This window comes from Puntigrus tetrazona, chromosome 24 (genome assembly GCF_018831695.1).
Source record: "Puntigrus tetrazona isolate hp1 chromosome 24, ASM1883169v1, whole genome shotgun sequence".
NCBI classification, from domain to species: domain Eukaryota; kingdom Metazoa; phylum Chordata; class Actinopteri; order Cypriniformes; family Cyprinidae; genus Puntigrus; species Puntigrus tetrazona.
Window position 1 is genome coordinate 12085431 of NC_056722.1, and position 22969 is coordinate 12108399.

The 22969-nt window shown below is 39.2% G+C and overlaps 1 protein-coding gene across 1 annotated transcript; it reads right to left on the minus strand.

Annotated features, from left to right (window-relative positions):
* Positions 1–129: 129 nt before the first annotated feature.
* On the minus strand, positions 130–22407 carry elovl2 (ELOVL fatty acid elongase 2). Its single transcript, XM_043226225.1, has 7 exons — positions 22386–22407; positions 9009–9196; positions 8826–8903; positions 4558–4729; positions 2981–3105; positions 2683–2817; positions 130–474 (listed from the first exon to the last, which is right to left on the minus strand). The coding sequence occupies exons 1-7, from the start codon at positions 22390–22392 to the stop codon at positions 355–357; spliced, it is 825 nt and encodes a 274-aa protein (XP_043082160.1). The 5' UTR covers positions 22393–22407; the 3' UTR covers positions 130–354.
* Between the last annotated feature and the right edge of the window lie 562 nt (positions 22408–22969).

Genomic DNA, 22969 nt, shown 5'->3' on the forward strand with positions numbered 1-22969 from the left:
GCATTTTTCTTGGGACTTGACATCTATACCTAACAAAGACTTTGGAAACTATTAGTTTGACCTGTTAAAAGAACCTACATATCAATAGATTCACAAACATACTGAATGATTTAACTGGAATAAAGTAGATACTGTACTCGTTTATTTTGAATCAGAGTTCTACAAATGTTTTTCTACAATTATTGTTCAGCATTTACATTGAATTCAACATATGCAAAACAAAGATACAAAACAGTTTTAAAAAGTTATCTTCTAATTTATAAAATTGCATTTTGATTTATTAGATGATTATGGCTGCTTAGTATTCAGCATAAGTGAATTGAGAAGAGCATTTTCTATGGCCATATTGTGGTATCACTGCAGCTTCTTTTTGGAGTTGGCTCCATTGAGAGAGGATGAAAGGCCATTTGAATGGCTGTTAAGATCTCCAACCTTAGCAGTTCTGTCACCCTCCAGCCTCCTCTTTCTGTATGTCTGTAGACAAAAAGGCATTTGTTTAAACGGTTGATAAAACTGTAGCATGCGCTTAAGATCCAGATGCTCAGTTGGACTTTGTCTTAAAGACACAACATGCTACATTTTTTTTTATTGGTGCTAAATTACCAATGGTTCCCCCTACTACAACTAAAATGCTAAACTGATTGATTCATTAGTCCCTACATCAAACTTCAAACACATTTCAATGAGTAGTAACAGAACCGCTTTGCCAGGCACCAATGGCTTGACCTAGAGATGGGGTCTGGCTTACATAATTACAATACACATGCGTGCACGCGCACACACACAAGATATTTCCTTTTATTTTAGGCCATAATTGCACGCACGCACACACGCGTGTGTGTGTGTACCCTTATCTCATTAGCCTTGTTACAACTTTTTTTTTTTTTTTTTTTTTTTTGCACTAGTTAGACTCTAAATGCCTATATTCAAGTGTATGATTGTATCTCTACTTGAATATCTTCCAGAGGTGTCTTTCTTGGTATCAAAATCATCTTCTTTACTCCTCAAACAATGATATACACTGACAAATATTACTGTGCTTTAATAAAAGTGCATCGACATTATGGACTAGGAGAAACTTTCTCCCACTCAAAATCAAAGCCTCTGATTGGCTATTCCACCCAAACAGTGGGTGTGCTAAGGAACTATCAGAAGTCCCTAACTCAGACTCAATGTTTTTGAGATGGACACAGCAAAACTCAACTCCTGAGTTTAACCATCTGGTAGTTACCTTCAAATAACTCAACTCACTTTTGGACTTTCCTACCTTCAGAAGAACCATAGGATGACCTATTTATAATGTATAATAATTTAATGTAGTCTACTGGTTTGTAGATGTGCGTTTAAGTTTGAGCCCCTTTTTGTAAGGTGAATCTTGATTCTTTGATTCTCACTAGGTTGTAGTAAATGTGAAAAACCGCCATTCTTTTGTCTCTGTCTGCTTTTTCTTTCTTTTTTTTTTCTCTTAGCTATAGCCTTATTTATTAAATCCCTTATTCACAATTGATTTCTCTGTGTGCTGCTTACAATTTGAAGTAAATAATCTTGCTACATGCTAAATTACTGCTAGTACTGCAGAGTATGAAAGCCTAGTATTAATAATTAATTGTATCGTCTACTTGGTGGACAAACTGATCAAATAATTGTAACATTTAATTCTAAAGGTCTAATCTAAATATTGTATAAATGTATTTATAATTATAAATATTCCCCTAACCGATATCGAACTTCATGGGCAACTTAAAATACGGTCAAAATTGCTTTGGTCTGGCAATAATTTTGACTAAGAATTTTGACTTATGACAAAGGGGATAAACATTGTCACAGCATTCAGCTCCAACTTTAATCACATTTTCCTGCCTATGTAAGTAATGCTAAACAACTTTTTGGTAGAACAAAGTTTTTTGTTTCTTCAAGAAAATGTCTATGCAAATATGCAAACAAACCTTTATTTTGGATGCAGTTAATCATTTGACATTACTAATCTTGTTTAAATATTTAATAATCATTTTCATGATGTATTCATTTTATCTGAAGAAGGGCTTGTTACACTAAAAGAAAAAATATATTAGTGCAGCTGAAGATATTATTCTTTAATTTCTCATAAAATTCTTCACGCATGACTCTTACCATACCAACTGGGTTTGCGAGGCCACAACATTGGCATATATAAAACGTTTTTGTGGATTTTGATTGATCATGTTTTTCTACCATGGGTAAAGTGACTAAATGGTTTTCTTTTCTGGTTTAATTGTTCATTGCTATGTCCTACTTTGTTGTGTTGTAGGTCTGTATTTTTAGTCTCCACAAGGTGTTTGTTCTGTATTTGAACTGCGTGGCTTGGACATGGTGTAGATCTAAAATATGCCAAGCACTTATATTTAGTGCAGTAGGGTGAAGAGATGCTTCTGAAACCTGCTGCAGCACAGCTGGTATCAACACAAGCCTTTACTATAGTGGACAGCGCATTTAGCCCCGCTGGCCATGTTGGAGCTATAATACACCATAGGTGTGTGCAACACATTAAAACCATCCTGGAGATAAACTCTCCAGGAAATTAAACCTTGAGGGCCAGAGCCGCCCAACTGTTTGTTATTTGGTAGAATCATCCAATTTTATATCTACTAAAGAATAGTATTTTTTTTTTTTTTTTTTTTTTTGAGTAGAAGTTCTGAGTAGTACCTGCATGTAGAAGTTGGCAAACAGGATGACAAGTGTGCACATGTAGAAGGTTTGAAATTTCAAACAACCCAGAGGGAAGCCACAAGGAACGACCCATGCGCTGACTGTGTGTGTAATGGTCAATAAAAACTGAACCTGAGGTAAAGAAAAGAACATTACTGGGACACAATCATAGAACACACAAAATACAATAAAAAGAACAGAATATAAAGTCACATGAGGACATAATCATAAAAATGTGAAAGGAAATGGAAATATAAGAGTATAATGTAGTTGAAGAGAAAGGTTGCACACTGACCAGCTGAGCCTGCGTGAGGTAGCGTTTCCACCACAGATATTTGTGCATGGATGGAATGGTTGATAAACCATAGTAAGAATACATGAGGATATGGATGAAACTGTTTAGCATTGGCCCAAAGAAACCTGGACAAAGATTCTGCATTAAACAGTTTGAACTGAAAAACACAATACATTTAGGGGTAACGGTACATGTATTTGTACCAAAAACATTTGGTATTACAGGACTTTCAGTGTGCATGATTACTGAACAAATACAGCACATGGAAATTTAGATATTGATATTGTATAACTGATATTTAAAGTCTAAAGCTGTTTCAGTCGATGCATGAATGAAACTTTACATTTATTGTACCTCTTACCTTTGAAATCTATTTTATTGGGAAATTCAAACAATGCCATTTTGACACTTCTTTTGCGTGATGTGACTATGGATGTAGTAATATAAAAATTTCACAGTATGATATAGACTTAATGCAGCCATTAAGTCATATTGTGTCTTTGACAAACTATGACACTTTATGTTATAAGGAATTTAAATATTAACTACACTTTCATATCATCATTTGACCACAAAAACATAAAGACAGTTTTGCTATCACAATATTGATACATCCCTAGACATGACAGATCACTGTATAAGCTCCTTAGTTCAAATGACAGCTCAGAATCCTTCTAAAGTTGTAGCAATAAATAAATATAATGGTCTCAGGTTTCATATAATAACTTGATAGGTGTTTCAACTGTGGAAACACATCAGTAAAACAGCTTGTAAACATGCATTTCAAAATGTATACCAAAAACATGTGACTTCAAAATCGAGGTACATACCAAAACGTAATTTTGTGTACCAATATACCCTTAAATATATATCACCCCAATGAAAAGGGGTTTTCAAGCATCATTATAAAGGTTTAATACAGCTTCTACAGCATTAATATAGCTTTTTTGTACATTAGAATGTGTCTTGTTTAATTCTGCATTTTGACCATGATTTACAGAAGGTACCAACTAAATGAAACTTGAGGTACCATAATATTAAAAATTGCTTCTCATTTCTCAGAATGTTTTGGTAACACTTTATTTTATGGTCTCTTCACTTCCTTATTAGCATACCTATAGAATAAGCCATTTTATTAGTATTACTTAAACACATATTAATGCCTTACTCTACATGAGCTTTATTCTACAGTCCTAATCCTTTACCCAAAACCTAAATTTAACAATGACCTTACTATTAATTAGGAATGTACTGAAGGAAAAGTTGTACCCCAAGATTGTTGTCCCCCTTTTTTGCATTTAATATACTTTCTATGTATCAAAATGGGATGTCTTGTAGTATAAACAAATAAAGTCTATTAAACACTATTCATTTTTATGTCATCTGCATTATTATTTTATGAGGAGGGCCTGAGGGATGTAGAAATGCCTGGCCCGTCGAGCGCAGGCTTAAATGCTGGGCTCTAAATCCTAATACAGCTTCTGCTATGAAACTTTTGATATATTTTCTCAAATCATTACTGTCTCTTAAATCTGTTACATTTCCTTGATGTAACTTTGTCCTTCCCACTCACTTACTCTGTCCACAGGGTATCCAGTTGAGGACACACCACCAGATGTTAAACATAGAGGCATGATGATATACATGCAGGAAACTGATCTGGTTATTTTTCTTCCTCAGCACAATGAAGATGGTGTCCAGAAATTCAATCAGCTTGGAGAAATAGTACCACCATAGTACTTTTGCTACCTATCCAAAACGTGACATTTTCAGTGCAAGTTACATGCAATAACATATATAATATGTTATAACATATAATATATATATATATATATATATATATATATATATATATATATATATACACACACACACACACACACACACAGTCCCTGTACTTTTGCGTCTATTCGCTTTCCTATTTTTAACCCTGCAGAAAAAAAAATGAAATGGTTTTTGTATTTTATATTGTAAATGCTATGCTGAAAACCAAGATTGAAAGCTTACACACATACAAGTGTACACAAAAAATGCTACCTGAAAAAGTAAAATATTTGTAATAATTAGCATGCTATTACTTAGGGAACGCATAAAAATTACTCCTCTTTTTTTTTTTTTGAGTCTATTGAGTAAATGGCTGCATTAAGGTGGGCGATCTAACCTCTGACTAAGACCTGGACTAGCCCAGATTTGTCGTGAATCTGTTCTGGCCAAACAGGTCTCTAAGCGACCCAGACTCCTAATGAACAATAAGTCAAAACTAGGAAGTATTATAGTTAATTAATGATCCAAATTTAATCACAACTAGAGGGATCAGCAGTTACATTTAAATAAATATAAGTAAAATCACGAAAGATTGGAGTCAGATAAAAGGGTCAGAATTAAAATTGGAATAGCAAAAGATTAATAAATATGAGTGATTTTTAAAGAGACGCAAGGAAAAGACCAAATGCGCATTAACCTTCAACCAGGGCCTCTCGATTCCGTTCTTCAGGAAAAGGGGACCCTTACAATATAAACACCTTGCTGTAATTTTACAGTTACTTAAATGTAATGTAATGCCCAGTAAATACCATATATATATATATATATATATATATATATATATATATATATATATATATATATATATATTTTTAAAATATCATATGATAATGTTTTTAGTTTTTCATCATATATGTCCCAGACAAAATAACCCAGCGCAGGCACTGTAACCTAGGGCAGCCGATTTCCTGAGCAGTTAAATGCATCAGTTTCCCCAGGGAATAGCAGCTCATTGCTGGCTCAGATTTCAGTGACACACCGGCACAATAATTAGTGCTGTTTTGGTTAAAAAGAACAAGAGAAACTGTCTAATACACTTTCTAAAATGCTTGTTAAAGGAGTCAAATGTGTGTAAAGTTGAAAACTATGCTGCATAATTCAATTTGGCCTAGTGAGTCGACCAAGCGGCCAGTGACAGACACTGAGCATATGTGTGATCAATTTAAAATCTATACATAAAACAGTCCGAGTATAGTGGAAGCTGACAGACTACAAGACAGTAGATGCTGTCGAGCTGCTCTAGACAACTGTGGGACCCCACTCTGGATGTCTAACAATGTCGTGAAATTTGGCAAGAAAGAAGTCGGGCTGAAATGCACTCCGTGTTTTTACTAGCTCATTAAACAACGGTAAGTTGGTGGTAAGCTTTTTATCCATGCCTCAGAGTGAGTCTTCTCCTTGCATTGTCACCTGCACCACTTGCTACATGTTTATCTCTTTCTGTCGGCGACCTGGGATTCACACATAATAAATGCATGGAAATAGCTAAGCTGACAGAGAAGGTTTTAGAATTAGAGACACACATCAAAGGTTATTTGACAACAGTAAAAATGTGGCATTAGAGCTCAAGCAGCAGGGCAACTGGGTGAGCGTGAGATGGCATAGCTGCCTGTCAAAACACCCCTCTTCTGTTCCGATTCTGTTCAGAACATCAAACAGGTTCTCTGCACTCAGTGATTCACCCACTGAGAAACCTGATGAAAGTGCTCTAGTAATTGGCAATTCTTTTGTACGCAGTCTAAAAATAGAGACACCAGCCACCATAGTCCAATGTTTATCCAGAGCCAGTGCACCTGACATCTTGGCAAATTTAAAAGTGCTGGCTAATGCTAAACAAATTCAGTAAGACTGTTATTCACATCGGCGCTAATGATATTCGACTTCACTACAAATAACAATAACTTGAAAGTACAATGTCAGACACTGCAATATGCTCAGGTGCCCTCCTGCTTACTGGGGTGACAAGATACACAGTAGACTATTGTCTCTTAATGACTGACATGGCCTTCATCCTACTGAACATCAGGTCCCTTTCTACAAAAGCTCTTTATATGCATGATTTGATCAATATATCACCGCTCCAGGATTGTGACGCACAATGAAGTGGAAGTCCTGGAGCACAAGGAACCATCGGGTCAATCTGTCAATCCATGGCCTGGGCTATCCATTGAAGCAGAGCATGGTTGGTGACCAAGGTGAACTTCCAGCTTCCACCTTTTTTCTCCTGGGGCCTAATGAGGCCCCTCCCATTCTGGAAACCCAGGTACTTCGCTTCAGAGAGAGCAAGATGACATTTGCAGGGGATGGTAGTGAGCCCAGCTCTGAAAGCACCCTCTGCAACTGGTCCAGGTGTTTAATCTCTCTCTCTATAGCCTGCTGACGAGCCTCAGGGACATGGTGGGGTTGCTGCCGAACAATGACTCCTGGACTGGTCTTCATGTCATGTTTGATCACTTTGGTCCACCAGGGTTTTGGGGAGAACACATCAGAGAACTGATCGACCAGGTACACTTCGAGGTACTTCTTGCCATCTTCACAGGAAAGTGAGAAATATGCTCACTGTGCTTCCCCGGTAAGCAGCTGTGCCAGCACATGGGCCCAGTCATCTGGCTGCCACCTCTTGGCTCGGGCAGTGGTTTCAAACATCTGGAGATATGCTTCCACGTCATCATGGGCCGACATTCTTCACACTCTTGCCTGCATTCTCCACCAGTGTGACAGGGTGAAGAATGACACGACAAGGAGAGCTCAAGAAAAGTGACCCCTGAGGGTGGATTTATTGACAATAAATAAAAATACATGCTGCTCGTGCTCTTGGTTTTTCTTGGGTGCTGCAGTTTCCTCTACCAGATAGCAGTGGACACACACTGCTATCTGGTAGAGGAAACAAGAAACAGGCATTAGACTCGGAGTCGGAGTGGAGAGGTTTTCCAGACTGTGGCTTCTTCTTGCTGCTTATAAAGCCAGTCCTTGATGATTTCCAGGTGTGACCGATCAGCCCGTGAGGGGTGATGTCAGATGCTCATTAGTTAGGAACATAGATGTGCTGTTTGATAGCAATCTTTCCTTTTAAAACCATGTTTCTAGCATCTGTAGAACTGCACATGTCCATTTCAAAAACATATCTAAGTTGCGACCTGTGTCATAAATGCATGAATATTAATTATGACTATGAGGTTAAACTACTGTAATGCTTTGATGGGTGGTCGTTCTGCATGCATGATAAACAAACTTCAGCTGGTCCTAACTAGTGTCCTTACTAGAACCAGGAAGTATAATCATATTCGCCTGGTTCAGATTATCCAAATCAGATGGTGGATCAGCAACCAGAAATGACGTTGAATTAAAGACCAGAACACCTAGATGAGCCCCGTGGACAGATCACTGGAACCAGACGTGCACACACACACACACACTCTAAATCCTTTGCACAATCTGACATAGCTGCATTTAAAATTGAACTGGAAATTAAGTGCTGAGCATCCGGCCAGAGGAGAACTGGCCCCAACTGAGCCTGGTCTCTCCCAAGGTTTTTTTTTTCAAGATTCTGCATGGATGGGGTTTTGGTTCCTTCCTGTTGTTGCCTCTGGCTTGCTTAGTTGGGGACACTTAATTTTTAGCGATTCTAGCAATCATTGTCAATTTGATTACAGAACATCTCTGCATTTATTTATATATTACTATAACTCTATTCTCATATTTGATACTGTTCAGAGCTTTGAGACAATCTGTATTGTTAAAAGTTTTATGTAAATAAAAGTAATTGATTGATTGATTGATTGACTAGTGTTTGAACTATTAAAGAATAAACCACACTTTCCATATTTGATTTCTGGGTTGAATAAGAAAATTGAAAGGACGCAAAAGTACACTGACCATACACACACATATAATAATTAGTTATTCACAGTGTGTAATCTGTATTATTACTTGTTTTGATGTATAGCTTGAATATTACTATGAATTGTAAACTCTACAAGTATAGACAGATAGATAGATATGTGCAATTTTTCTTACTTACCCTGATATCTGCTTCACCAGCTTCATATAGGCCCTGACACTGAAGACGATAACCAGCAGACCAAACTGATGACATCAACTACCAAACATATTAAAGAACTTTAAGGTGAGATTGAAACCAAAAGACCTATGTTAATACAGTGAGACACAAACATACATGTAAACACACTATATGCTCACTTACTTCAACCAGCATGTAGAAAGACAACATAGTAACAGAAAAGTTGTACAGCAGTAAAACATTTTTCAGTGAGTATGCTGGTCTGTTTCTCATATATTTTGTTCCCAGGTAGATTGTTAGGAGGTAGGTAATGGTGAGCAAGAATGTTGGTGTGTAGGAATCCAGCAGGAGCCATCCTCTCACACGAGTATCTGAAATCAAAACACACATTATATGCAGTTTACAACATCTTTATTAAATTATTATAAAATTATTAATAGAATTTATTTAAATACTATAAAATGTAAAAAAATTATATTTGTTATGCAGTATGTCATACTATATGTATTATATTTGGCATTGTAAACCAGCTTTACAGCATTTAGTCCCCGCTGGCAGACAAGTACATGACTACATGACTATAACTATATGACTACGGAAGCCAAAGAGCTATTTCTTTATATTTCATTATTTTTAAATAATGTCATTTGGTAAAAGACAGAACAAATAAAAGTTAAATCTATATATCTTCATACACCACACTACCTGCAAGATTTCTGTCTTCATTAGCAATATCCTGATTTTCAGTTATTGTTTTTTTAACCCATCCAGTAAACACACACACTATGAACACACACCCGGAAAAGTACAATCCCAGCTGAACCAGGGACTAGTTAATGAGGAAAGGCAAAAATTACCTTGATTTGTGTTAAATAGTAAAATGCTCTTGGATAAGGATGGTTGAAACATGGGAAATAAAACACCATCAGACAAATAATACAATAAATATATTAAAATAAATTAAGCAATTATTATCACATGACTATGTTGTTATGTAGATAGAAATTAACACATTAATTTCTTAACTCTTCTCTATTTCATTTTAATTAAAAACAAACACAGTCTCAACTGATTGATCCCATCATCTTCAACAATCTGCTTTAATTCCTCTATGGTTCCTTTCATTCTGTCCTGCCTCCGATGATTTCGTTTCCTTCTCTTACGCTTTCCCTGATTCTGCCTCACAATTTCCCCGTCTTTCTTCTCTTTGCCATTGTAATCATGCAATTGAATTAATTATTAGATGCAAGTAAAATCTGGAATGGCTTTAATGGTTTTTAAAACTGTCTTCTATCCCCTCACCCTAATCCTACACTCAAACCTATCCCCTCATACAAAATTTTCTGCTATGTTAGATTTTATATTGCATAATAAAACTAAAACTCTGTTGTCAACCATGTTTGTCCTATAAACCAAGCCCCACCACACATTTTTGACTGACTAAAGTACTGTCCCACATTAAACTAATCTTGCTGTCCCACTTTTCGAAACCATGTTTCCTAGAGTGGAACACTAGGAAAACTGACAAAAATATAAAGATGATTGCTTGGCCCTCAAATATGATTGAACATTTGAGAGGTGATGTAATTTTAATCACATGAAACCACAGCATTGACTAATAAATAGTTCAATACCAATACAGAAGGTCAATACCAAAGGCAGTCCAATCTTTCTACAGTACAGGGGAAATCCAATGAACAATAGTCACAAGGCAGGCAATGGGTCCAATACATAAGTCCACACCAAGCAAACAATACAGACAGGGGAGATCTAAGACTCGAGAAATGCGAAACAGGAAGAATCATACACAAACAATCAGTCGAAAAATAATCAGAAGAATGCTCAGTAAGGCAGGTGAAACTGGCAATACTTTACATTTAAACACATGGAGGGCCTCTGGTTATAAAGGCATCAAACAGGAAATGGCACATGAAGAAGCAGAGGGAGTGATCCCAGCTAGTACTCGGACAAGGCCTCCCTCTGCTGGCTAGGCATTACAGCCGTATGGAGCAAATCAAAAAACATTGCATAATTGCATAAAATTGCATAAAATCAGCATCACATTTGCAATCACACAATTATTTGGCTAAACTTCTTCCTCGATTGATATTGCTTAACTTTACATAAATATAGAAAAACAAAAACTCAAACAAACCTGAGACTGAAAACAACTTACTTTCAGATGCTTTTTCAAGGTTAGGACATTACTTTTGAAGCTGAGAGACGTTTTGTTGTTTTTAAACATAAATTAAAGGCTTTAAGAAAAAAGCTAAAGCAGTGAAAATTCATATTTCCACCATCAGAGTAATAATTGAGAGTTTACTATCAACATAAAATATTATGAAACTGCCTGGAAGAGGACGTGTGTATTGTCTTAATGCATGGTGTGAAGGAGAGTTTGAGCTGAAGATTTGCACAAAGTAGTTAAGTCTCAGGGTCAAAAAAAATAAAAAATTGTCTAACAGCACCTACATCACCATATGTTGTTCAGGAGGGTTTTAAGGTAAATTGTGGGCCAATATTTCTGCATGAGGTCCTGGACATCTTGTTTATACACATGGGAAAATGGATTCTATCAAATATCAAAAGATGAAAATATCAATAACTTACTGACTGTTAGAAATCTTATAATATGCTATGTTTGGATCTTCCGACCATAAAACAAATCTGAACTGAAGAGAAGCACTATCATGGAGATGGGAATCTGGAATGATTTTGGATGAAGGTAATGATACTATTGCATATGTGTTAAGGTTAGATTTTTCAATGTAAACAGTCACAACGTTTTTATTTATATTACATTATTTACACATTTATGAGCACATAACCCCCTGCCCCTAAACCTACCATTTGTCAATAAAACAAGATATAACAGGCAAATACAACTACCATCATTATTTATTCAAAAAGGGTTAATATTCCAAGTCTTCCAGGGCAAAATGATTGATTTGTAAGAGGAATAGATCCAATCACCATCTCTGACTGCAACTCTTCCAAGGCCAGAAGAAGCCTTATGCCAGCCTTGGTTGTGAAATGTGATTGGCTCATTTCAGGAAAGAGAAAATTAAAACACTGGAAGCATTGAGCACTGCTAAGTCAAATGGCCTTAACAAAGAAACATTCTAAGCAATAACAATTGCTTAGAACATGTGAAATGTGAGAGTATAGTAGAGATTTGAAAAATATAGTGGGAAGAAAAGATATTTAGAAAATAAAGAATGAGATAAATAATAACAATTTTCATCTATATTAAATTTCTGAAGTTAATTGTAACTGATGTTATCTTGACAGCAGCACCTTGCTCAGAAATGGGCATAAAAACTAGAAAAAATGGGAGTGTAGTAGTGGGTGGAAAGACAACCGATAAAACACAGATCTACAATACCCTCATTATACAGAAAGATTAATATAAAAATAGATTTTAAACAGAAAGAATAAAAGACACAGTCACTTTTTATTTACTCTTCTTTGAATATATAAATATAATGATACATTAAATATACATAACTGTTTATGGTGTATCACAATCTCGGCATCATGTTCATGATCAGACTTGCTGCTTTATCAGCACCCTTATTCATGCATATTTCATTTGAAAAAGTTTGATATGATGATATGATGACCGACTCTCTGTGACGTCCTGTAATCAACAATCTTGTTGTTGGCACACCATACTGAGAAGGCATTGAGCTCATCTCTGTTGGATGTTGGTGATAAGTCATACGAAAGTTGTATAGTCAGCAAATTTGAAGATAGTGTTGGAGCTGTGGTTAGCAGAGTAACTATAGGTAAACATGGAGATCCAGTTACATACGTCAGTGTCCCAGGTACCCGTAAATCCCAGATCTTTCATGACAAGGTGACTGGTAAGTTGACTTGGTCAAAGAATGTCTGAAATAGAAAAGTATTTTGAGTTGCTCCTGGTCAGTAGTAATGACAACTTACCAACAGTGGTCCAAAAAGGGAAATCACCAACCAGTGTCAGGGTGTTGGATGCCCAAGACTCACTGATGCACAAAGTCAACAAAGGTTATTCCATCTGCTCACATAAAATATTTGTTAATGGAGAGATGATTCACAACACACAGTGAATTTGTCACAAATCTTGTCCACAAATTTCAGTTTTCTTCCTCACAACATCGACTCTTGCACCACAGTACCACTGGTGTCAGCACGAAAGCTGGCATTTTCAAACCCGATTACTCTAAGCCTCCTGTTCCTACACTAATTCCTGTCTGAAATACTTCCCATAGCAGGAATCATTTAATGTTGCGTTTGGGCTGTGTACTTTCTGAAACTGTGACAGACATGATTATGTCTTCTGAGGTGGAAGTTGATTCTGCAAAACCTAATAGTAATAGTGCAATTTGCTTTGTTTCTCAAGGTGAGGGCACCCGCCGCAGCTTCTCTAGAGGTGGCGGCCACATGCTTCAGAACCTTCCGAAGCAACAGGGGTTCACTTCAGCTCCTAATATGGTGTTGGTGCCCAGCAATGCTACCTCAGTTTGTTATCTTACTGTCTAGGAGACTACTATTGAACTCTCTCAATTTAATGTTGATATCACTGTAGAACATCCAGAAGTGGCTGCAACCACTGCAGAATCTCCAGAAGTGTCAGTGGTGTCCACTCATCAGCCCTCGTCCTGTACTTTCACGGCTATGGAGGTCGTCTGTGAATCCTTGTCCTGCCCTGTCCTGGCCAAGAAGGCCACCTGTAAATTCTCGCAATGCCCTTTCAGAGCTATGGAAACCATTTGCATCTCCTTATCTCCTGTGAGTTCTTGTCATGTCCTGTTACAGCTGTGGGTGTATTCTCGACTGGCTCTGAACTGGCCATGGAATCCAATTATGAACTTTTTTCCTGTCCTGACCCAGCCGAGAAGGCTCCATCTGAGCACTCAACTCTGTTTGTAGCATCCAACCATGTGGACTATGAAATTCTTGACTGTGTCAGTGTGCCTGATGATGAAGTTCCTGTCTGTCCAGTTTCCACCTATTACCCCAAATTCAAATTATCTACCTGTGTCTCCACAAATTTGTCTCTGACACACTATTTATCTTTGAATTGTCACACTATTTGAATTTGAATTTATTGGCTCCTGTCTGCTGAGAGGTTGGTTTGTTTGTAGCTGCATGTAGCTTCGCTGTTTGTAGCTGCATGTAGCTTCGCTGTTTGTAGCTGCATGTAGCTTCGCTGTTTGTAGCTGCATGTAGCTATCACCTCTTCTCTAGCGATCAAATATAATTTAACTGTCTACATACCGTTGATACTATCAAATTAATCTAACTAATTAGACTGCTGTTAGTTCGCTCGCTTTAATCTAAAACTCGACAGTGAGTTAGTACTGCGTTAGCCGATTCACTTTCGCTCCCATCCACGTTTTCGCGCCTATTGTTGGCTTTTTTCCGCTCCTGTTCATTTGTTCCTCGTGCTCGTTCGCTCCGTTTTCACAAGCTCATCAAAACAAGAGTGGTAAGTGAATCCTTACGGTGAGTAAATAGCTTCTCCCTGCATCGTCACTGGCACCGTCTGCCACATGTATGCCACAGGGAAATAGCTAGGCTGATTGATCTTGTCAAATTTAAAAGTGCTGGCTAATGCTAAACGTAAATTTCGTAAGATTGTTATTCACATCGGCGCTAATGATGTTCGACTTCGCCAGTCACTAGATCACTAAAAATAATATTAAAGAGGTGTGTGAAATTGCAAGCACGATGTCGGACAATGTAATATGCTCTGGTCCCTCCCCTGCTTACCGGGTGATGAGATTTACAGCAGACTGCTGGGTCTCAATGGCTGGATGTGTAAGTGGTGCCCGCAAAACAACATAGGTTTTATAGACAATTGGATGAGTTTCTGGGGGCAGACCTGACCTGTTAAAAAGAGAGGGCTTCTTCCTCCTGGGGTGGTGCTGCTCTTCATATCTAGAAATATGGCATATTGTCTTATAGCTCCAGCATGACCAACTAGCTAGCGCCCAGGTCAGGAAGCAGACAGACCGGCTAAACCGACTGTCTGCTAGCTGCCTCACGTCACAGAAGGCAGTTAATTCTCAGCACATAGATACTCTTTCACCTAGATATCACACTACAGAGACTGTGTCTGTTCCCGAATTAGAATATGCAGAGAACGTCCAAACCAAATCAAAAGCAATAGATAAAACTTGGCTGCTTGAATATTAGATCACTTTCCACAAAAGTACTTTATATATATGATTTGATCAAAGAGCAGAACCTAGATTTGCTTTGTTTGACAGAAACCTGGCTAAAACCAGATGAATATATTACTCTAAATGAATCTACCCCCCAAAATTATTGCTATAAAAATGAGCCACGTTTAAAAGGTAAAGGGGGAGGTGTTGCTACAATTTATAACAACATTCTTAGTACTTCTCAGAGGGCAGGCTTTAAGTATAACTCATTTGAAGTGTTGGTGCTGCATACAACATTATCTACAGAATCATGTGCTAGTGATAAATCTTCTGTCATGTTTGTACTGGCTACTGTATACAGGCCACCAGGGCACAGCACAGATTTCATTCGTTAGTACTGGCCGCAGATAAAGTCTTAAATGTTGACGATTTTAATATCCATGTTGATGATGAAAAAGACGCATTAGGATCAGCTTTCTTAGACATTCTGAACTCCGTTGGGGTTAGACAACACGTCTCTGGACCTACTCATTGTCGAAATCATACTCTAGATCTAATACAGTCACATGGAATGGATGTTAAAATGGTTGAAGTTCTGCATCAAAGTGATGATGATCACTATCTACTCTTGTGTGAACTCTGTATAGTTAAACCTGTAAACTCTGCACCTTATTACAAGTATGGTAGAACCATCACTTCCACCACAAAAGAAAGCTTTCTAAGTAATCTTCCTGACTTATCTCAATTCCTTAGCACATCCAATACGACGCAAAAACTTGATGATATAACAGAAACTATGCACTCTCTTTTTTCTAGCACTTTAGATACAGTTGCTCCTTTGCACTTAAAAACATAAAAGAAAACAATCTGACTCCATGGTATAATGAAACACACGCACCCTAAAAGAGAGCAGGTGTGAGCTTTCACTGCTATGCTGATGATACTCAGCTCTATATTTCAGCACAGCCTGGTGATACACACCAAATTGAGAATCTAACAGAATGCATAGTTGATATAAAAACTGGATGATGAGTAACGTCCTAATGCTAAATTCTGAAAAAACAGAGGTGCTAATAATTGGACCTAAAAACCCACATATAATAATCTAGAAAACAGCCTATCACTTGATCGCTGCTCTGTTAATTCTTCATCATCAGTTAAGAACCTAGGTGTGCTGTTGGACAGCAATCTTTCCTTCAAAAACCATGTTTCTAGCATCTGTAAAACTGTGTTTTTTCCATCTTAAAAATATATCTAAATTACGACCTATGCTTTCAACCTCTAATGCAGAAATATTAATTCATGCGTTTATGACCTCGAGGTTAGATTATTGTAATGCTTTATTGGGTGGTTGTTCTGCACGCTTGATAAACAAACTTCAGCAATGAGCAATGAAATACAATGAAATTGTTGTGTCTGGCAAGTTTTATAATAACGGACTTGGAATGTTGACATATACGTCAAGCTATTAAAAGAACAGAATGGAGGACTAAGAATCTCCAAAATCAACTGCCAGTGTTACATGTCATTGAGGCTAATAGAAGCATAAAATGCTGCAGACAAAGTCTTCAGGTAATAGCTGTTTATAAAAGCTCAGCAGCATGTTCTTTTTCATGTAATGCTTAGAAATCTAAAACTGTTGCAGTTAAAATTTATACAAAGGAACAAATATTCATTGTGATATTATGAATTATGCAAAAGTTATGCAGTATTAATAATTCAAACAGTATACTTCTCCAAATAATTAATCACTCCTCATGTTATACAACAACAGGGTAATCGTATTTACTTTATATTTCATAATCTTTACTAATAATTTTAATAGTAATTGATTACTATGTACCTATCAAAGGTAATACGTAGCTGTGACATTACACGCCATACCAAAAAGTGAATGACCTACTTTAAACACTGGTAATCTGTTCTAACACTAACAGTGTACTCAATGTGTTTCAGATGTTGCTACAGTTCATCTGCTGATTGGATCGACAAGAAAACTGATGAGTGGTGGTTAACTGTCTTGCCCTATTTCACAGAGAAGCAATGGGTCCATCTGTTACTTTTTAAAGTCAGCCTTAGATAAAATAGACACAATCTATAGCATTTTTGTACCTCAACCTTTAGTTGCTATTGTACTATGGATGCTCGCAACTAACTCAGAAGTATGCCACATCTGTTTGGAGTTGCCATTTTAACTGCCTATGACTTTGTTAAAGACTTCTGCTCCTCTATTGAAAACATCCTGTTGCCTGAAGTCATTACGATTCCGCTCCCCAGGAATACCACACTGAATATTTTAATCGCTAAGGGTGGTATTCTATTGTGTTGCAAGCAGTTGTTGATGCTAAAGGGTTATTCTGGAATGTTGTTGCTGGATTACCTGGCAGTTTGCACAATGCCAGGGTTTTGCTTTTGTCTGCATCGTGGGAGCTGGCTGAGAGAAGAAATTTGTTTGCACAGCAATACAAAAATATTAATGGACAAGAAGTCGACCTCTACATCCTCGGAGCTGCAGCATATTCACTAACAAGCTGGCTCATGAAGCCCTTTCATGTGGTTTCCAAACAGCACAGCAAATAAATAGGTAAATAACCATAAAACAAACAAGGCAAGGCAAGCCAAAATGCATTTTACCAGTGGTGTAATAAACAATGCGAGAAGTATAGAAAGCAGTGGTATGTACCTGCTCCTTTCCCCCAGCCATATGTTAAACACCAGGCTCCTGTTGCAGAGACTGAAGTTCTGAAGGGGCTGAAGTTCGTGTTGCCTTGGTGCAGCATCTAAATTATTTTTGTGCCAGCTAAAATGTTATAGTTATGACAAATTATTATGAATACAAACTAGTAGTGTATGTTGTAAGCTTATTAAATCGTTTTAAATGGTACGCTATTTTTTCTTCTGGTTTTATAAGCCATACATACTATATAACATTTACACTGTAAACAGACATATCTTGTCACGTCATCACTTCCACCTTCCACCGAACTCACCACATGGACACAATCCCAATCACCCGAGTACTAATCAGCAACACCTGCAACCACTCAACACCACCCTTCATAAACCACACTCACCACTTCCACAACGGCGATCCTTGAGGTTACTAACACAGTACTCCGGCCGTCTTCCCGTCAGCCTGTCTGCTCTTCTCGTTGGAATTCCCTGGAGTATATCCAGATAAAGGAAAGAACTTGGACGTTCCTGTGTTCCTTTTGTTAAAGTTTGAGGCAGTTCGCCACCTTTTGTTGTTCATTAAAGAACCCCTTTTCTATTATAGCGACTCTGTTTACTTCCTTGACCGGAGCGTGACATATCTCTCTTTAATGATAATAAAAATACCTTTTTAAGATATAAGTTGTTATTGACAGGGTTATTACCAACACAAATAAAAAGACTAAGCACACATTTTTTATAAACAATGTTAAATAGAAATAGTACATCTTTTTAAATATACAAACTGTAACAAATACACAAATATTAAAAAAAAATCCTTCAAAAACCAACATGGGAATGATAAAGAAACTTTTCACACTTTTATAAAAAAAACTAGAATAGAATATGGTTTCTCTTTGAACAATGTGCAAATGCAAAACAAGTGGGAAAAAAAATTCTATGGCTAGTCCAGAGTAGGTTCACGTGGGTGCGCTGCCCATGTTAACAGTTTGATTTAAAGCACAAACCTTCAGCAAGGGAGTTGGTTGCCAAATTACTCCCCATAGGCAGAGTCCCTCGAAGCCTATCAGCTGAATCCTTTTTTCCAGCACTACCAAAATAAGCTGGTCTGTGGCCAAGAATGCGGTCCAGTAGCTGGTAACACTTGCTCGATCTGACTGTTGTGGTCTTTGATAAATTTGTAGTCTTGTTTTAGCTTTTTAATTGTCATGGCACTGCTAAGAAGCAACTTAGCTACAGGATTTTGTCAAATTACAGGATTTAACACAAAGTACACTGTTACAAAAGACACTGTAACTGTCACGTGTGGTTTAGCGCAAAGGAGCACTCGACAAGTAAAATAAACTTTAAACAGATTTAATCCTCTTAAATGGGCAAAATAATAACATACAAACAGAACATAAACCACACATAAGGACCTTGACAATCGGACAAACTGAATATAACACACACAGGACTTAAATATACAACGTAATTGACTAAATTAAGAAACAGCTGACGACAATGATACAACTAACAGGAAAGGAAGGTAGGGCACACAGAGCACATGACACAAGACAAAAACGACAACAAAAAAGTCCAAAGACGTGACATATCGCCCCCCCCTCCCGGAAGGTGCACCGAAAAGGCAAAACAAAAAACGGGAGCTTGGGAGGAGGTTCTGGTGGAGGACAGCCCCCAGGAGGGGGTAGGCAGACAGGAGTCCAAGGAGGTGCAGACGGAGGGAGGAGCCAGGGAGGAATCAGGAGGAGTCCGGAGCAGGAGAAGATCCAGAGCCCAGCCATGATGGTCCACGGTGGAGCCGAAGGAGGGAGGAGCGGCCCTCGACGCCATGGGGCCAACTGATAGCAGCAGAGCAGGTGGTGGAGGAGACTGAGTCATGAGGAGCCAGGGTGATGCAGAGGCACTGGAGGACCTAGGCGACGCCACAGGCTACGGCGACTGATGCGGAGACAGGGGACGAGAAGGACGCGGTGGAGCCAGAGTGACAGAGGACTGAGGTGGAGCTGGAGGGAAGGAGGAGCCTGACAGAGCCGGAGGAATGGAGGGACGAGACGAAGCCGGAGGAGAGGAATCCCGAGGCGAGGGATGGTCGATGAGAGATCAAGGCGAAGCCGGAGGGACGATGGAGCCTGGTGTAGCTGGAGAAGAGGGAGCTAGGAGCCTAGGGGGAGCCGACGTGCCTACAGGCCGAGGAGGCGGGACGGTGAGGCAAGGGATCCTCCACCCATGGCGGCGATGGAGACCGGTAGACCCGTGGCGAACACCAGATGGTGAGCTGAGGATGAGCACAGGGGCTGCTGGGATCCATCGACGGCGTACGATAAGGGTGTGGGAGGGTGGGAAAATGTGCACTGCAGACACTGGAGGGAGCGCACATGGCACGTGCACACTGGAGGGAGCGCCGTGGGCGCGGGCACTGGAGGAGCTCTTGCGAACAGTCTCTAGGGGGCGCTCCTGAGGCAGGTATTCAGGACGGCTGGACTGAACCAGCGAGCAAACAGGACGGCTGAACGGGAACAGGAACTCTGGATACAGGGGAGGTGTCCTGGTCGTCCAGGTCGACATCATCCACCCCCAGATGTATGATCAGCTCATCCTCAGCCGTTGTGCAGTGGGCGGAGCTCTTAGACAGCTGTCTCCACCGTGGCGAGCTCTGTTGCCGGCTCACGCACCTGGTCTGTCACAGTCGGCTTGGGTCCGGTAGCGCTCCACGGCTCTGTCGCTCTCTTCGGCAATGGTTCCGCGGCCGTGCCTTACTCCGTGACTCAGGGCTCAGGCTGGGACTCTGCGACGCGGGGAGATGATGGGCTGGGCTCTGGATCTGGAGTGGGGCTGGTGTCGTTGTCCATGGGCTGAATAGTCATCGGCGAATTGCCAGACACCAGCACCCACTCGATGTACGTGGCGAGGCTCTCTCAAGGGCCATCCCTGGACAGCTTCACTCGTGTGGAGGTGTTTAGTCCGCTGGAAGTGAATCGAGCAGAGGAAGCTGTCCGGGTAGCGCGAGTCGTGGAAGTCCTTCGATAGCCCTCGAGAGAGTGATCCTCCTGCTCCAGCAGGAGGATGAGGAGTTTGGGTCATAAAATATAGGGGTAATCCATGACAAAAATAAAAAACAAAAGGGGAAAATACACTGCTTTACTGTTTTGGTTCGATCGTACTGTCACGTGTGTGGTTTAGCGCAAAGGAGCACTCGACAAGTAAAATAAACTTAAACAGATTTAATCCTCTTAAACGGGCAAAATAATAACATACAAACAGGCAGGCAGGCAGAACATAAACCACACGTAAGAACCTCGACGATCGGACAAACTGAATAAAACACACAGGACTTAAATATACAATGTAATTGACTAAATTAACAGGAAACAGTTGATGACAATGATACAACTAACAGAAAGGGAATGTAGGGCACACAGAGCACATGACACAAGACAAAAACGACAACAAAAGAGTCCAAAGACGTGACAGTAACAGTCTGTCACAATTCAAGAAATTAATTGATGAAAAACAAAACTGGAATTTTGACAGACTGTTACAGTGTCTTTTGTAACTGGTATTGAGCTGTTAATCTATGTTAAATCTTATAGTAGGACAGTCATTAAAAAATCTGAAGAAATCAGAATGACCATTATTCACCAAGTGTACACAAGGAATTTGTTGTGGTTTTACAAGACCTCTTGGTACATACATATACATGCATATAAGTAGACACTCGTATATGAAAAGGAATTAATAAAGTTACTTAAAACAGGACAAACAAACAAAAACAGTAAAAGTACCAAGGAGCAACAAACCGAGACAGCCACCCGTGGCGCCATCTTGAATACTACTCATTCGTGCCACAGTCGTGTGGTGGTGTGTACAGGTTTTAAATGAATAAAGCAGAGTATTTACATGTAATCTTGCAAAATTCTTCATTTACCAACTTGCAACAAATACCATCTTGCTAAAACACACACATAGGAGATGGATAAATGGATTTAAATTAAATAAAAGAGAGACGCCCTTTTTGGGAACTCGAACTCCAAAACACTATGGGAACGAGATGCTCACGGCGCCAGAGTTCCAAGTGCCTGCCCTGTGTCTATGTCTCAGGATACACCACCAGGACAAGATGACTGATGGGTTATACCAACATCTAGGCCATAAAACCGGATGAAGGTAGAGGGGTGGACCAACCCAAAGTGTTGCAGATTTCAAAACTAGGACACCTGCAGAATACGCATTTGAGGTCACCATACCCCTGTGTGAGTAAGCCTCGACTATCATCAGCGAGGGTGGCCAGAGAACCCATAACAAGTTGAGATTAACACACCGTTTATGAGAGGAGATCTTTCCTGACTGGAATCTTCCACGAAGAGCAGTCTAGGAGAGAAATTAGGTCCAAAAACCACACTCAACTGGGCCAGAACAGGGCAACTAACAGTAAGAGAACAATGTCTCGGCAAACTCTCATCAGAACGCCCAGAAGCAGAGCGATTGGGGAGCTAGAGAAAATAAGAGGGGACATTGCGAAGAGGTCCACCTCTGCATGATAAAATGTTCTCTTCATCTGCTCTGGGACCACAGGAGGATCTTGTATGCCAGCTTATACAAAGAGCGCGAATGCAAATACCCCCTGATTGCACAGCACTCACAAAGTAACTTGCCCTCGCCCAAATGCCCTTGTCTTTTGCTTGTCATATCAAACTTTAATTGTATGGGACAGACAACAATAAATAAGACTCACCGGACATGAAATGAACCAGAGACACAGAGAGGGTGATCTGAATGACAGAAAGCTGACAACAGCTTTGCCGCAGGCTCCTTTATGCTGTCTTGGTCTGTGACGTCACCTGCCTTTTTTCGTGCCCTTCCATTGAAAGATTCTACATCATTCACAGCGTGGTCACACAGAAGGTGGACGCAGTGTCTCATTCCCAAAAAGGAACATTGGTCTGATAGCAACGTCTGGTCCCTGTCCAAAAATAGTTGTGGTAGGTAGGACAACATAAATGTTAAAAAAAATATGTAACAGAATATTTCATAAAAATGCATTTAGATGTTTGTTTTCTAAATGTTTTCTATGTATGTTTTAGATATGTCTACAGTTCTCTGTGGTTGCATACAAAGTTGCTACTTTATCTTTTAGCTGCATATAGTTCAATTTATATCCAGTTGTGATTCAGTTGTGAGAGGACATCCAGCAGGTACGCACACCTTCCGCATTACATCATTAGGAGGGCTCTGAGAAAGCCGAGCACCCCGCTGAGGCATGGGTCAGATATTTTTGCTGGCAGGCCAGTTTTGGACCACTGACCACTGCCTTCTCTA